Here is a 17746-nt window from a genome sequence, read left to right as displayed (position 1 = left end):
CCTATTGGCATGTGAGATTGTAAATTACTTAGTATAACAGTTTCCATAACCTCATAGGTTTTTATTGATTTAAATATTTGAATTATGTACATACCTTTAATAGATATGCTGTAATCTACAATACTTTAATTTGATGATGTATTTACACTTAAAATGATTTTCACATGTAGAAACATAGGGGTAAACTAAAAAAATGTTTCAGTGTCCGGCAGCAAATATATATATGCCATATATAACGTACTCTCTACAATTAACTAGGGTTATTTTGCTTATGTGTGTCAGCACTTATATTTACACCTTTATTTCTGTTCTAAATGCTTTCTTATTCCTACTACTGATACTATATTATGGTTTGCAGCAAAACCATATCTATTCAGAGTCAGGCTAGTCACGCTATAAACATCCATCTGTTCCTGTAGTAATGTTATGTTGTTTGTAGATGAATGGCAGAAAAGGTGGGTGGAATCCAAGAACAAATCTGATTATGGCAAGTGGCAGCTGACAGCGGGGAACTTCTTTGGTGATCCAGAGAAAGACAAAGGTAAGGCCCTTATGGTACATTGGAAAATACTCATATTTCTAGGAAGGAATCTCACAGTTTTAGGACATTTAGGACACAAGAGGTTGTGCTCCCCTCTCACACCCATAACTTATGTCCACTATCCTCAATCCTCATCTCTTTTTGTTTCCTCTCACGGTTACCAGTCCCCTAGACTGTAAGCTGTCATGAGCAGGACCCTCCATCCTCCAGTCTATCCCCCTGCACTATCCTTGTCTCCACTGATTGTTTCCTGCTGTCTGCTTCCCCGGCACAGGGCCACTGATTACTTCTGTTAATTAAAGTGTAAACACACTAGTTCGATTGAATGCCCGATATATAAACAGACCATCGACCAGTGCGTACCATCGCCATCATTCTGTGTGTACGGGCTATTCGCCAACTGCCCATACAGCTGCTGAAGGAGCTGCCAGCGATTGACAGCTCAATGGGTTTTGATGCAACTCACGATGGATCGGGCAGTGTGTAAGTAGAACGTGCTGCCTGATCCGTCTGTAGATATATCTATAGATCAGTTGATCTGCAGATAAATCTACTAGTGTGTGCGCATCTTTACTATATCTAATTTTATTGTGTAATTAGTTCACAGTGTCATTTTTGGCCTTGTACTCAGCATGTATAAAGGGTGCAGGGTGTCTGCTACACACGGGATGGTGGCCCACACCGCACACCAGAACCGTAGAGGGACACTGGGCTGAAGGCCAGGACCCCATTATTCTAGGGACCCTCAAGTAGAGGGTGGGCTGGCCTAGGGTGCATGGGCTCTTGCTTCAGGAACTTCTTGGGAGACAGTTAAAGAATGCTGCCTGGCTGCTTTGATTGCACACAATCAGAAAGGCCAGGTAGGATTCTCTACCTATCCCAACCAGGGCCGGCTCTACCATTAGCAGGGCCTGAGCAATGGTTCCAGGTGCACTAGGCTAATGGTTCCAGGTGCCTAGTGCGTGTGACCGCAGATTAGGTAAGTTTTGTTTTGTTATCTAATTTATTCATATGAATGGGTGGGTAGGTGCCCCAGAAAATTGATTTGCCCAGTACCATTATTGGCCCTGTTAAGACAGCTGTGCCACACACCTTGAACCCGCGTTCTTTAATATTTATGTACAATAGCATCCACCTCTGAATCAGCCCCATAGTGGATGGTACTTTTTATTTATACAATTGCAGTCATAAATAATACCCCTTTTACACCAAAAAACCCGGATCCGACCCGGCATTCGGAAGAAGGATCCAAGCCGGGTCGGATCCAGGATTTACTCCATTTACACTGCGGTGCCCACCCGCAGTGTAGACGGAGGCGGCGCTTGGAGATGACATCATCTCCAAGAGCCGGGACCGCAGTCATCCCCGCCGGATACACTGATCGCCGTGCTGGGGGCAGCCCAGCACCAAGGTAAGCTGCTGGGCTACCTCCAGCCGTCATCCCGGAGGTGAACGGATGCCGCACACAGGCATCCCATTCACCTCCTCCGCTGCTGCTGTCTGCAGGGCATAGCAGACAGCAGCGCAGGCTGTATGTGCCCCACCCCCCGTCCAACCTGCGGATGCTGCGGTCCGCAGGTTGTACATCCCCCATTGATGTAAATGGGAGCCGGGTCATCCGACCCGGCGTAGCCATTTACACCACCCACTACCCAGGTCCTAGCCGTGTTCTACCCAGGTCAGGACCTGGGTAGAAGTCCCGTGTAAAGGGACACGGCGTGACACATTTACACCTCCTCCGACCCGCCGAAGACCCGGGGTTTTGAGGCGGTGTAAAAGGGGTATAATTCATTCCTTTCTAACGCCTGAAAGTGAACACCTCTATCTATGCAGGGCTGTCATCACAACCAGGGCATATGGGAGAGGCATAATCAATCCCCCTCTGAAAACATTGAGGGGGCGCTGTGAAGGTGCATTTGTTCCTCTCAACAGCTGGCCCAGTACCGCGCCAGGCCCTTCAAACATGCCCGGACCCAGGTAATTATTACCTGCTCCACCCCTTATTGTGGAGCCACGCATCGCTATCACTAAGGCCCCTACACAAGGAGCGATGTAGGGGCATTGTCTAAGAGATCTAGGGGGAGATTCTCTAAGAATCTCCGCCCCCCATCGCATTTATAATTATCGCATATGTTGTAACCTATGCGATAATTAAGGCAAAGGACAGCTCTTGCGTTAAGAGCTGTCCTTTGCGGTGAGAGTCGCCGGGTCCCAGCAGGTCCCGGCGGCTCCCCCCTCCCTCACACACCCGGCGCTGCTGCTGCTGCGCCGGGCTCTCCTCTTCCCTGCACCCGGAAGAGGATCAGTGCAGGGAGGAGGTCACAGGTCCGGGCAGCACAGCTCTGTGCTGCCCAGACACAGGTGAGGGGGCGATGCGGGGCGGCGGGGGGGTCGGCGCAGGGCGGCGGAGGGTTGCGGTAGAAGCCCATTGGCTTCTATGGGGCATCGCCAGATTTTTCTGGCGATGCCCCCCGCCGCAGTAACCCGGCGGGGGATGCTTACAGCATCCCAAAATGCAGTAAAAACCCCGATAACGGGGTTTTTACCACATTTTTCGCTTAGAGAATCTCCCCCCTAGTGAGATTGCATAGAAAATGCCCCTAAATCACTACGTGTGTAGGCCCCATCTCCGATTGTTACAAGGACCTGACACTTAATGGAAATAGATATATGCAAGACACATATTTTGCGCTAATTATACACATATGAGATCAGACAATGGCAATGGCTTCGGGAGACAGGATGTGGGAGTTTATAATAAGCTAAAGACAATGTTGCCATGTTCTTGTAATATTTACTTATGAAGTCTTTAATGCTCAGTGGTATTCCCCCAGGTATACAGACCACCCAGGGATGGAAATATTACGCGCTGTCTGCTCGGTTTGATCCAATCAGCAATGAGAATCAGTCATTAGTCATTCAGTTCACCGTGAAACACGAGCAGGCAATTGACTGTGGTGGAGGCTACGTGAAGTTATATCCTGCAGACATAAACCAAGAACAGCTCCATGGGGAATCCGAATATTGTATCATGTTTGGTAAGACTCCTCCCATTTCAGATGTAGCTTTATCAATCGATTGACAATGTGATCAGGTGAAATATCTCATTCTATAGTGCTGGAAATGTGTTTTTTAGAAGCATGTCTATTCTAGTCAGTGGGGTATCCATAATGGGCACACATCGCACACCCTGCACCATTTCAATACTTACCCTTCTGGAGACCCACGTTGGTGGCAGAAGTGCTGCACAAATCACAAAAGGAATGACAAGTGGTGTTATTTTGTTTCTGTGCAGGGTAAATACTGGCTCCTTTATGTTTACACTGCAATATAGGTATTAGTTTGAAGTACAAACCCCACCCAAATCTAACTCTCTCTGCACATGTTACCATGGCTTCCCTAGCGCTGTGCAGCTTGGTGGGTATCTGTTCCCTGCGTCTATATCCCCCAGGGTACTTCTAGCCTATACCTGTATGTGTTCGCATATCTGTCACTGTTTAACTGTACCTAACTGGCTGTTGCACAGCAATCCAAGTCAAATTCCTAGTATGCGCATGTATACATGGCCAATAAAGTTGATTCTGATTCTGATCTGCCCCACCTAGAGTGCACATGGTTTTGTCCATTAGAGAGAGAATTTGCTTTTGAAAGTGAACCAGAATCAGGCCCCTAATCCTAACCCACCCCATCCACAGAGTAGTCTGACTCCAAACTACCCCTCCCTCAGCGAAAAACAAATAAATCTGCTCCTACTGCGCAGCCTAACCCTAACCTAACCCTACCTTAACATCCAGACACTAACCCTGCCCCGAGTGTCTAATCCTAACCACGGTATTTACCTACAGGATGTGTCTGGTTTCTAACTGTAGGGATCCTGACGGTCAGTATTTGAACTGCATCCCACTCCCACGTAAATCTTCTGTAACAAGTGAAAGCTGATGGGCACTGATGATAATTAGTAGCAAACAACTGCAGTAACTTTGCTGTTTTCCCGCTGAAAAAAAACAGTCAGGCAGCCTCCTTGTCACTCACAAAATGGCCGTCGCCTCTAGCATCCATAATAACTGTCTCCTGTGAGGTGGAGACCATTTTGGGAGGGACATTTTCAATGAGGGCATTTTTTTTGAATTGCAAAAAAATGCAAGTATCTTGTCTGCGGTCCAGGCTGTGTTAGCAATAACTCCCGCAGACCCATTGTGCCCACAAGCCACCCAGGACCTCTAAGAAATACACGTGTCCTCATACACCAATGAGGCGTGACTGCTTTTGCTGCGCGTCTTTTTCTTACAAGACAATGTGACTAATACGCAGGAGGAAACAATAGCAATTTGGTATGTGACGTGTTCATCTGGTTTTAACTGTGACAACTTTGCATGGAGTATAGCAATGCCCACCGCACTGTGGCACTGCATAGACAGATACATCTGCACCTGACAGAAGACTGCTGGCATGGGAGCTATCTCGGGTGGTAGATTGGGCATTACCCACCAACGCATGCTAAATATTCATAATTCGCAAAATACATTTGCTTAAATATTTGTCAACACTGCATTAAATTGAAAACTAAAATTTAAAATCTTTCTAAAGTTCTATTTTGATTTTTAAAAAAACATGTATTATAGACCTTATTAACACTGTATAGGTGGGAATTCACTTGGGAGTAAGGTCTTCGAACACCCAATATCTGAATATAAAGAAAGTGATCACATGTTTTTTTTTTTTTTATCCAAAATAAATAAATAAAAAAGATCCTCACCCCTCTGATGGTCTTCGTGGCTCCCGGTGGTCAACCCTCCATCCTGTATTCCCCAGTGGGGAGTACACTACAGGGAGGTGGGGTAGATAATAAAAACCCACTCATACTACACAGACCCGGCTCCTGAGGCTAGAAGCAGAAGACACCACTTTGGAAGGTGAGTAATTACAGAATAATTAAGCTAATCCGAAACGTTCAATTTGCTTAATTAGCCCTTCAATGGGGGAAGGGTGTCACCAGTGTTCCAAAGCACATCCTAGTTAATTTCCTAAAATTGACGATGTTAAGTAAAAATCCAACTTGCTCAGTGTCGCCCAGTGTATATGCCTTTACCGACAGACAATGCACGCCATCCGTAGTCTGTGCGGCGATATCGGTGGCATCCGCAATCATACAGTGTGTACGGTCCTTAACCCTTTCAAGTCCAACGTCTAGTCAGGCTCAACATCCCTAGCGCTAGTAGCAGATCCAATGGTGAGCCATTTTAAAATAAGAACATTAACATCGTTCAACATTCAATGTAGAGCATTTGTAATAATTAAAAAAACAATAGTATACAAATAATTTAAACCAGACAGTTTGAATTGCAAAAAAATTTTTTTTGGACTGTCAAGGGTTAAAACTCAAAGATTACCACAGAAAAACACTCATGAAGCTGAATTCAAAACACTAGTCCACATTAGTACTGTTTACAATATATGTACACACAAAACAATAAAGATAAAGAACATATGGACCAAATAAAAAATACGTTTAGAAAAGCGCAATGCAAACATACAGTACATAACTACATACATATGTACATACATACATACATACATGCTTAACTTTCTTTGGTCCAGATTTTTTTTTTACAAAAACAACTGCCTTAAAAAGGTAAAAGTAGGGCTTAAAGTAAAAAATAACTAAGTATAACTATACTGATAAAAGAAAAGGTGCCCATACACGGTACGATGCGCACCATTGATGCAATCTAGTTAAAAAAAAGTAGGGGCAGCACATACTTTATGTGCTGTGCAATGGGATGTGCGCAGGAGTGCGCATCTCTTTGCAACCATACATTGCGCTGTGTATAGTCAGCAAAAGAAACAAAAAAAAAGGAAGAAAAGGATTAAAAAAAAAAACAAGGTTCAGGGGACCGTTGAGGAAAAATGACATTACAGAAAGGGTAGCGGATAAGTGGAATAGCTTCCTGTAAAAGGTGGTAGAGGATAATTCAGTTCAGCAATTTAAACATGCTTAGGATAGACATAAGGTTACCTTTACATAAAGGATCAAATAAGGCTTATGGTTACTAAAAGGTTAACCCCTTCCTGACACAGCCAGTTTTTGCCTTCCTGACAGAGCCCTTTTTTTCAAATCTGACATGTATCACTTAAGTGGGGATAACTTTTTTTTGCTTTTACTTATCCCAGTGATTTTGAGATTGTTTTCTCGTGACACATTGTACTTCAAATTAGTGGTAAATTTGGGTCGATACAGTCTGTGTTTTTTTGTGAAAAATACCAAAATGTCGTAAAAAAATGGAAAATTTAGCAATTTGCAAAATGTTAAATTTTTTGCTTGTGAGACAAATAATCATACCACTCAAAATAGTTAATAACTAACATAGACCATATGTCTACTTTATGTTTCCATCATTATTTCAACTTCCTTTTAATTTTTTTGGACACTAGGAGGCTTACAATATGAATAGCAAATTCTCAAATTTTCAAGAAAATTTCAAACACTGATTTTTTTAGGGACCAGTTCAGTTCTGATGTGACTTTGAGGGACTTGTATGTGAGACACCCCCATAAATGATGCCATTTCAAAAACTGCACCCCTCACAGTATTCAAAACAGCATTTTGGAAGTTTGTTAACCCTTTAGGTGTTTCACAGGAATTAAAACAAAGTGTAGGTGAAATTTCAAAATTTCATTTTTTTTGCAGATTTGCAATTTTAATACATTTTTCTAAGGAACACAGTAGATTTTACTAGAGAAATGTGACTAAAAATTGATTCCCCCAATTCTTTTGTTTTCATAAATATCCTATATGTGGCCCTAGTGTGCACGTTGACCAAACCACAGGCTTCATAATAGAAGGAGCACCTACTTGATTTTGGAGCCTCCTTTTTATGAGGTTATTTTTTAGGCACCATGTAGGTTTCTAGGCACCATAAGATGCTAAAATTTAGGAACCCCCCCACAAGTGACCCCATTTTGCAAACTACACCCCTCAGGGAATTCATCTAGGGGTATAGTGTACATTTTAAACCCCCAGGGGTTTCACCAATTGTGGTACAACTGGGCAGTGAAAATGAAAAATTAAATATTTTACTCAAAAATGCAGTTCTGGCTCAAAATTTTTCATTTTCACAAGGAATGAAGGAGACAAAGCACCCCAAAATCTGTGCCCCAATTTCTCCCGAGTACGGCAATGCCTCACATGTGACCAAAAAATACCATTTGGGTGCATGGCAGGACTCAGAAGGGAAGGAGTGATTTTTGGATTTTGCAGCTCAGATTCTGGTGGAATGTTGGTGGGTGCTATGTCGCATTAGCAAGACCCCCCAAGCACCAATACAGTGGAACCCCCCCACAAGTGACCCCATTTTGCAAACTACACCCCTCAGGGAATTCATCTAGGGGTATAGTGTACATTTCAAACCCCCAGGGGTTTCACCAATTTTGATACAACTGGGCTGTGCAAATGAAAAATTACATTTTTTACACAAAAATGCAGTTCTGGCTCAAAATTTTTCATTTTCACAAGGAATGAAGGAGACAAAGCACCCCAAAATCTGTGCCCCAATTTCTCCCGAGTACGGCAATGCCTCACATGTGACCAAAAAATACCATTTGGGTGCATGGCAGGACTCAGAAGGGAAGGAGTGATTTTTGGATTTTGCAGCTCAGATTCTGGTGGAATGTTGGTGGGTGCTATGTCGCATTAGCAAGACCCCCCAAGCACCAATACAGTGGAACCCCCCCACAAGTGACCCCATTTTGCAAACTACACCCCTCAGGGAATTCATCTAGGGGTATAGTGTACATTTCAAACCCCCAGGGGTTTCACCAATTTTGATACAACTGGGCAGTGAAAATGAAAAATTAAATTTTTTTACACAAAAATGCAGTTCTGGCTCAAAATTATTCATTTTCAGAAGGTATGAAGGAGAAAAAGCACCCCAAAATCTGTGCCCCAATTTCTCCCGAGTACGGCAATGCCTCACATGTGACCAAAAAATACCATTTGGGTGCATGGCAGGACTCAGAAGGGAAGGAGTGATTTTTGGATTTTGCAGCTCAGATTCTGGTGGAATGTTGGTGGGTGCTATGTCGCATTAGCAAGACCCCCCAAGCACCAATACAGTGGAACCCCCCCACAAGTGACCCCATTTTGCAAACTACACCCCTCAGGGAATTCATCTAGGGGTATAGTGTACATTTCAAACCCCCAGGGGTTTCACCAATTTTGATACAACTGGGCTGTGCAAATGAAAAATTACATTTTTTACACAAAAATGCAGTTCTGGCTCAAAATTTTTCATTTTCACAAGGAATGAAGGAGACAAAGCACCCCAAAATCTGTGCCCCAATTTCTCCCGAGTACGGCAATGCCTCACATGTGACCAAAAAATACCATTTGGGTGCATGGCAGGACTCAGAAGGGAAGGAGTGATTTTTGGATTTTGCAGCTCAGATTCTGGTGGAATGTTGGTGGGTGCTATGTCGCATTAGCAAGACCCCCCAAGCACCAATACAGTGGAACCCCCCCACAAGTGACCCCATTTTGCAAACTACACCCCTCAGGGAATTCATCTAGGGGTATAGTGTACATTTCAAACCCCCAGGGGTTTCACCAATTGTGGTACAACTGGGCAGTGAAAATGAAAAATTAAATTTTTTACAAAAAAAAATGCAGTTCTGGCTCAAAATTTTTCATTTTCCCAAGGAAGGAAGGAGACAAAGCACCCCAAAATCTGTGCCCCAATTTCTCCCGAGTACGGCAATGCCTCATGTGTGACCAAAAAGTGGCAGGACTCAGAAGGGAAGGAGTGATATTTGGATTTTGCAGCACAGATTCTGGTGGAATGTTGGTGGGTGCTATGTCGCATTAGCAAGACCCCCAAAGTACCAATACAGTGGAACCCCCCCCCACAAGTGACCCCATTTTGCAAACTACACCCCTCAGGGAATTCATCTAGGGGTATAGTGTACATTTCAAACCCCCAGGGGTTTCACCAATTTTGATACAACTGGGCAGTGAAAATGAAAAATTACATTTTTTTACACAAAAATGCAGTTCTGGCTCAAAATTTTTCATTTTCAGAAGGTATGAAGGAGAAAAAGCACCCCAAAATCTGTGCCCCAATTTCTCCCGAGTATGGCAATGCCTCATATGTGACCAAAAAATACCAGTTGGGTGCATGGCAGGACTCAGAAGGGAAGGAGTGATTTTTGGATTTTGCAGCTCAGATTCTGGTGGAATGAATGGTGGGTGCTTTGTGGCATTAGCAAGACCCCCGAAGCACGGTGAAATGATGAACCTAATAATCCATAGATGTGTGGTATATTTTAAAACACTCCTTTATACATAGGCCGGGTTTGTCGGGGCAAGTTTCACAGTGGAAAATAGTTTCCTTTCTTATTCCCTTTTTATAGCAAACTTTGCACCTTTTTTGTGTCCTGCCCTTTTTTGCAGTGGAGGGGATTTCGTTAGGAAAATGCTGCCCTGGTACAATACGGGGGCCAGTACTAGAAGTACTGGGGCCCTCTGCCTGCTGGTTCCCAAATATTAGGCCCTTTATGACTTCCTCTTGAAAGTGCATAAATGTCCCCCTCTGGCTGGTAGAACGGAATAGCACGTAAGCGTTATACAGTGCCATCTGGATGATATACACGGCCAGCTTCTTGTACCAGATTTTTGTTTTCCGCAGGGCACTGTACGGCTTCAGTACCTGATCTGAAAGATCCACTCCGCCCATGTACCTATTGTAATCTAGGATACAATTAGGTTTTGAGGTGTGGGTACTGGTACCTCGTACAGGGATGGAGGTGGTACTGTCTCCATGAATTGTTGTCAGTATAAGGACATCCCTCTTGTCCTTATATTTGACCAACAACATATTTTCGGTGCATATTCCCCTGCTTTCACCCCTTCTCATTACTTGGGCAATGTGCGTTTTTGGGAGGCCTCTTTGGTTCTTACGCACAGTACCGCAAGCTGCTGTACCTCTTGAACCAAGGGCCTTAAACAGGGGGATGCTAGTGTAAAAGTTATCCACATAGAGGTGATAACCTTTATCCAGGAAGGGGTGCACTAAATCCCAGACAATTTTTCCACTAACACCTAAGAGGGAGGGGGGGCATTCTGGCGGTTCAATTCTTGAATCCTTCCCTTTATATACCCTAAACCTGTGGGTGTACCCTGAGGTGCTTTCACACAGCTTATACATTTTTATGCCATACCTTGCCCTCTTACTGGGAAGGTACTGGCGGAATTTAACCCTTCCTTTAAAATGTATAAGGGACTTGTCAATACAAATAAATTTTTCAGGGATGTACATCTCTGCAAATTTGGCACTGAAATGATCAATGACCGGCCTGACTTTGAATAGCCGGTCAAAGGTGGGATCATCTCTGGGTGGGCACAGTGTATTATCGGTGTAATGTAAAAATTTAAGGATTATCTCAAAACGAGTCCGGGTCATGGCCATACGGTAAAGTGGGGTGCTGTACAGAACATTTGTACTCCAATATTGCCTAATTTCTGGCTTTTTTACTATGCCCATATGAAACACCAGACCCCAAAACGTCATCATCTCTACTGTATCTACAGGGGTCCACCTAGCAAATGATGACGTGGGGTTTTGAGCAATAAACTGCTGGGCATATAAATTAGTTTGGTCCACCATTAAATTTATAAAATCATCAGAGAAAAATAATTTGAAAAAGTCAATTTCTCTGAGACCTGTGGAATCAAATTGGATTCCTGGGATGGCCAAAAACTCAGGAACCTGGGGCTCAAAATTGTCTGGTGGTGGGGTCCATACGGGATCAATCATTTGGGGGGGGTCTCAGCTGCTCTACGGGGGCGTCTTTGAGGGGGTCCCTCATCAGCAGAGGAGGAAGATGAGGTTAAGACGAATCCTTCAAATTCCCCGCTTGCATCACTGGCTGCGTCAGAGTCAGAGTCAGAGGCAAGCATGGCATATGCCTCCTCCGCTGAATACATTCTTCTGGATGACTGGGATGACATTTGGGATGCCATTTTTATTTTTGTGTTTCTGTAAGTGTAATGTTTCAACACGTGTATAGTGTAGGGGGGGTACAAACTTTATTTCAACACGGGGGGTATGTAGTGTGTAGTGTGTATGTAGTGCAGAAAAAAAAAATACTTTATACAGGAATTTGATCCCAATAAAAAAAAAAAAAAATTGAAGGGGTAAAAAAAAAAAAAAAAAGGTCCTGCGCCAAAAATTGAGCACAGATGTTGGTCAGTAACGTCCGTCACTGAACAGCGCTCAAAGGCAACAGGACACCCACAAAAACAACGTGGGTGTAAAAACAAAAAAAAAACAATTAAAAAAAAACTGCAGAAAAAAAAATGATATCAACCTGTGCCAAAAATGCTGTTCAGTGATTGTACGTCACTGATCAGCGGCCACAGGACACCCACAAAAGCAACGTGGGTGTAAAAACAATTTAAAAAAAATTTCCACAGCACTCTCCAAAAAAAAAACAATTTAAAAAAACTGCAGAAAAAAAAATGATATCAACCCTGTGCCAAAAATGCTGTTCAGTGATTGTACGTCACTGATCAGCGCTCAGCGGCCACAGGACACCCACACAAGCAACGTGGGTGTAAAAACAAAACCCCACTGCACTCTCCAAAAAAAAAAAAACTGCAGATCAGTGATGCAACACTGATTAGCAGTGAGGGGCAGCAGACACACAACCTGACAGGGTATATATATATAAAAAAAAAAACTGGACCCCCAAAAAGTTGCTGATTAATTAATTTAAACTGACCAGCACAAAAGGGGGGGCAGCAGTCAGTTGCACACGCAGCACAACCTTTGGTGCAACTGACAGGTATATATATAAAAAAAAAAAACCCTGGACCCCCAAAAAGTTGCTGATCAGTTAATTAATCAGCACAATCAGCACAAAAGGGGGGGCAGCAGGGGGGGGGCAGCAGTCAGTTGCACAGGCAGCACAACCTTTGCTGCAACTGACAGGTATATATATATATATATAAAAAAAAACCTCTGCACCCCCAAAAAGTTGCTGATCACCTCAGATATAGTGATCAGCACAAAAGGGGGTGCAGCAGACACAAAATATAGCACTCTCTATCACTCTCTATCACTCTCTATCACTCTCTGTCACTATCTGTCCCTATCTCTCACGATCTGTGACTCTATGACACTGCAGCAGCAGCACACACAGAAGTCACAAGATCCAGGAAGTATCCAGCTGCTGGCAGCACGCTACCAGCGGTGATCAGCGGTGATCAGGTAAGTTTCAGGCAAGGATCAGGTATGTATCACGACAGATTGGCACGGTGACCGCTCTGCACGCAATTCCAGACCGGAATGGCGTCTGCAGTGCAGTCACCGTTAGTTTAAATCACGCGCCTTGGCTGTGATTGGTCCGTGGGTCCCACGGACCAATCACAGCCTTGGGGGCAGGTGGGGTGAGGTGTCGTCGTCACCGATGACCCCCTCATGCCCCCTGACGCCCGGCGGTGATTGACACCTGTGTTACCGAGCGTCTGATTCGCCGGTAACACAGGAAAACGCTGTGAATGGCTGTTCACACTGAACAGCCAATCACAGCGATCGCCGACGGGGGGGCGGCATCGCAGCCCCCCCTGGGCATGCAGGGACATGTCTGCTGTCAGGGACAGCAGACATCGTCCCTCTGTCCCCGCGTCTATAGACGCGGGGACAGTTTAAAGTCATGACGTATATATACGTCATGTGTCGGGAAGTACATCCCGGCCATGACGTATATATACACGTCAAATGTCGGGAAGGGGTTAAATAAGGGTCAGAATTAAAAGGCCAAGTTTGGTGGTCAATGAAAACATGCCTACAGAAGAAAGTGCAATATAAAGAGACACTTACCTACTTTCAAAAAGTAAAAGTAATGGGGCCTGATTTAGACTTTTTTTGCTAGGCTGCAGGACCCATGCCAGGAGGGACAAAATATTCTGCTCCTGGATTTTCCTCTTAATGTATGATTGCCATCACCTGTTCTGAACAGGTTAAATAATGAGAGTTGAATAATGAGAGTTGTTTCACCACAGGTAATTGTAATAATAAATGATCAGGAAAGTCCAGGCGCAGAGCATTGTGTTCCTCCTGGACTGGAGAGGAACATGTTGGGAGGTATGCCATAAGCTGTGTACGCACGGGCAAAAATCGCTGGTAATATGGTCGCTGAGCGACCATATTGCCAGCGATTGGAGTGTGCACCGGCGATAAATCGCCGGGAGCGCGCTCCTGTTTTTAGCCCCCTTATGATCACTGGTCACAGGAGCTCATTCCTCCCAACATTACCCTCTCCAGGAGGGACACAATGCTCTGCTCCTGGACTTCCCTCTTAATGTATGATTACCTCCATCTGTGTTGAACAGGTTAATGGATAAGAAAGGTGCTTCAACATAGGTGATGGCAATCATACATTAAGAGGAAAGTGCAGGAACAGAGCAAGGTGTCCCTCCTGGAGGGGGGTCATGTTGGGAGGTATGGGAGCTTGCTCCTGCGACCAGCTGATTCCCTCTGTGGCTAACCCCGGCGGAGGTTCCCTTTTATCAGCGACCATCTCTGGTCACTTGGAAGATTTGGAAGTTTTTGTCTTATTTTGAAACTTTTCACCAACCAGACCTAGAGCCGCGTGACTTGCTGATGAACTTGTTTCTTTGGACCACTGCTTGACCCACCCACTGACCCGCTCCCCAGCCCCCGCCATATCATGTTTTGTTTTTACTGTTGCCTCAATTCTGTTATTGATTTTACACACTGTAATGCCACTTACATGTTACATCATACACTGTACTGCCCATTACTTGTTATGCCACACACCGTGATGCCCATTACACATTATGCCACACACCTTGATGCCCATTACACATTATGCCACACATTGTGATGTCCATTACACATTATGCCACACACCATGATGCCCATTACATATTTATAACACATAAGTACCACTTACCTACATGTTAATTGCTAGGGACTTCATGAGAATTAGGACTCACTCAGAACAAATGGAACTGGGGTCTGTCGTCAGTCTGCCCTGTCGAGAACAAAGAGTAGGTGGGCCCTACTAGGACAGGGGCGGGCCACCTCAGCTGACAGAAGTGGAGTCACAGCCAACCACAGGCCCACACAGGGCTGGAGCACTGCGGTAGCAGAGCCTAGGGCTCAGGTCACTGGGACTGGGACACACTGGCAGCCAGCCTGGTGCGGTGTCAGTGGGGGTGAACAGGGAGTAGGAGGCACTGAATTCACATATACTGGAGTGCTGCCCCTGCCTCCCCCTTCCAGCCACTGGATCTAAGATAAGCAGCAGCACCCAGAGGGAGTTCCAAGGCAGCAGCTGCAATACCTGCCTACCCCCCCCATCATCATCATTATTAGCAAATATTATTACCCTAAACACTTGCTCCTTGCCTCCCTTCTCCCTCCAGGCGTCACTGCTTTTATATAGATATATACAGAGAGAGATGCAATCTTTCTCTATCTCTCTCCAATAACTCACTAGAGTGGATTATAGCAGTGTTCCTCAACCTCGGTCCTCAGGACACACTAATAGTCCTAGCTTTAGGGCTAGCTATACCTTTGCACAGGTGACTTAATTAGTACCTCAGTTATTTTGATTTATCCATCTGTGTTCAAGCTTAAATATCACTAAAATCAGGACTGTTTGTGTGCTGTGAGGACTGGCTGAGCAACACTGGTATATAGGGAACTGCAGAAAGTCCTCTGAGAGGCAGAAGCTCCTCCCAATGAGTAACAGCCTTGTGCAGCTGCCGGTATAAAGGTCCCATACGCCAATCCTCCTACACCCCATGCAAAATGTTACCTGCAGCATTTTTTGACAGTAACAGTGCAATCCAGCGTTCTGCAGAAGCAAAAAGGGCTCAGGATGCTCAGCCACCACCCAATCCGGGTCAGGCAAACCAAGTATCCAGCACTATGGCAGGGAAAGTCATAGAAAATCAAGGACGAAGCCAAGAAACAAGCCAGAGTCTACCAAAGAGTGGCCAGAGGAAACAATGGCAGCCACTTTTCACTCAAAAGGAAGATGATCTAATTGTCACTAAAACATTGCATAAAATCCGTATGGGCCCTGCCAATCTGAAGGCCGCAGCAAAGGAAAAAATCTGGGAAGACATCACTGCTGCTGTAAACCGAGTGGCACCTGCTGTACGCACAACTGCTGAAGTGAAAAGACGGTAAGAGATGTTTCACGTTTTCAGACAGGGATGTCTTTTACTTGTAGGTCTCAAGCTGTTGTGAAACTACACATCCCAGCATGCCTTGTGACAGTTTCAGCATTCCCTAATAGCAAATTAGTGGCAGGGCATGCTGGGTCTTGTAGTTTCACAACAGCGAGAAAGCCACCGGTTGGCTGGGCCTAGTCAAGTGTATGGCCAGCATAACGTAAACAATGAAAAGTGTTATGTTATTATCTAGCATAAGATACAGCATAACAATACTTTACATTATTGTATGTGCCGTCTAATTTAAAAAATCATCAAGTTAAGTCTACAACAGTGGTTCCCCAAACTGGGATTCTTCAATGACTTCCAACTGTGTATTTTTTTTTTTTTTTCCCCCAGATGAAATAATTCGCTCCACCTGTGGATCCTTTAACACAGGGGTTCTCCAACACAGTTCACGTTTTCCAGGTCACCCGGCAGGTGCACAGGTGCATTTATCACTCACTTATACGGTTTAAAAGCTCCACGTGTGGAGCTAATTATTTCACTTGTGATTCTGTGGTGAGACCTGCAAAACCTGCACTGCGTGGAGTCCTGAGGACAGAGTTTGAGAACCTGTGCATTGTCTGTGAGTAATGGATGCACCTGTTAAATGACCTGGCAAATGTAAACTGTTGGGGGACCTTGATGACTGTTTGAAGATCACTAGACTAGAGGTTCCTAAACATGGTTTTCAAGGCACTCAAATGGACCAGGTTAGAAGTATATCCATGCTTAGCCACAGGTGACTCAATTAGTACGGTCAACTTGATTTAACCATTATTGATAAACCATGGGTATACTCTTGGTTGCCTACCTGACCCTCTTCTTCAGGGAGAGAATGGTCTGTTCCTGGACTTCCCTGGTACTGTGTGATTGCCATCACCTGTGAGGAGCTGGGTAATTGATAAGAAAGGTGTTTCACCACAGGTGATGGTTATCATACATTACCAGGGAAGTGCAGGAACAGAGCATTTTCTCCCTGAAGGAGAGGGTCAGGTAGGCAACCAAGGGTATACTTGAACCCTAAACCAGGCATTCCCTACCATAGCCCTCAAGTCACACCAACAGTGCAGGTTAAAAGCTGGGTACACACAAAAATCTAGAAATGTATATGAGCAAATTAAAATCAACATTTGCTCCCAAATGCTGAAAAACTAGCACAAATGATTGCTTGAAAAAATTTACATAGTCTGTTTTCCAGTGTTTGGGAGCAAATATTAAATTTTTTCCACCAGATTGAACAGATAGATCTGTAGGTGTGTATCCAGCTTTAGTGATGATCAGGCTTCTGCAGAGATGGTTAAATCAAAATAATCCAGGTACTAATTAAGTCGCCTGGATATCGCTAAAGGTGCATACACACTGTACAATTTTTTTGAACCATTTCGGTCGATCTCAACGAAATTGGTCAAAATATCTTTCAGTGCGTTTGCGATGAATGATGATGCGCATACCTGCCAGTTCATCAAGATTGTGCGTCAACTGTGCACGCAGCTCAATTTGGATATCTTTCAAAAAGAGCCTATAAATTGTCTTTCGTCTGACGTCAACATCTTTCGTCCAAGACACTGGATTCAAGGGAAATGTCGGTACTTGTTTCCTAGCACGGCGCCACCAATTTTAATTGTATCGGGTCTATCAGATCGGGTTGGATCGCATCGCATGCGACCAGATCGCATGCGATGCAATTAGACCCTATTTTTATTTTTTTTTATTTTATTGTACAGGCACCCTGATGGCTGATTACTATGTTAAATGCACCCCCAGACCGGATTTTTAATTGTACATCGGGTGCAATCGCGTTGCATCGCATGCCATTGTAATGGCATGCGATGCGATTTTAAAATTGTATATGAAGCTCTTAAAACCTGAATATCGGGTCCCATCGCATACCTTAAGTAATGTTATGCGATGGGACCCGACGGGCGCCGTGCTAGGAAACAAGTACCGAAATGTCTTTC

The 17746-nt window shown here is 44.4% G+C and overlaps 1 protein-coding gene across 7 annotated transcripts in view; it reads left to right on the top strand.

Moving 5' to 3' along the window:
• The window catches only part of LOC146026592 (calreticulin-like), a 77644-nt gene that overhangs the window by 32240 nt on the left and 27658 nt on the right, over positions 1–17746 (top strand). For 6 of the 7 annotated variants that reach the window (XM_083157398.1, XM_083157395.1, XM_083157394.1 and 3 more), the window contains 2 exons: positions 440–541; positions 3376–3579. In XM_083157398.1, coding sequence (XP_083013524.1) covers positions 440–541; positions 3376–3579 — 306 coding nt within the window. Of the gene's footprint in view, positions 1–439; positions 542–3375; positions 3580–14624; positions 15756–17746 lie in introns of those variants that run through there. The other variant, XM_083157391.1, reaches the window with a different exon arrangement.

Source organism: Crinia signifera, chromosome 8 (genome assembly GCF_055691185.1).
Source record: "Crinia signifera chromosome 8, ASM5569118v1, whole genome shotgun sequence".
NCBI classification, from domain to species: Eukaryota; Metazoa; Chordata; class Amphibia; order Anura; family Myobatrachidae; genus Crinia; species Crinia signifera.
Note: the sequence above shows the minus strand (reverse complement) of the source record. Positions and strands in the feature narration are given on the sequence as shown.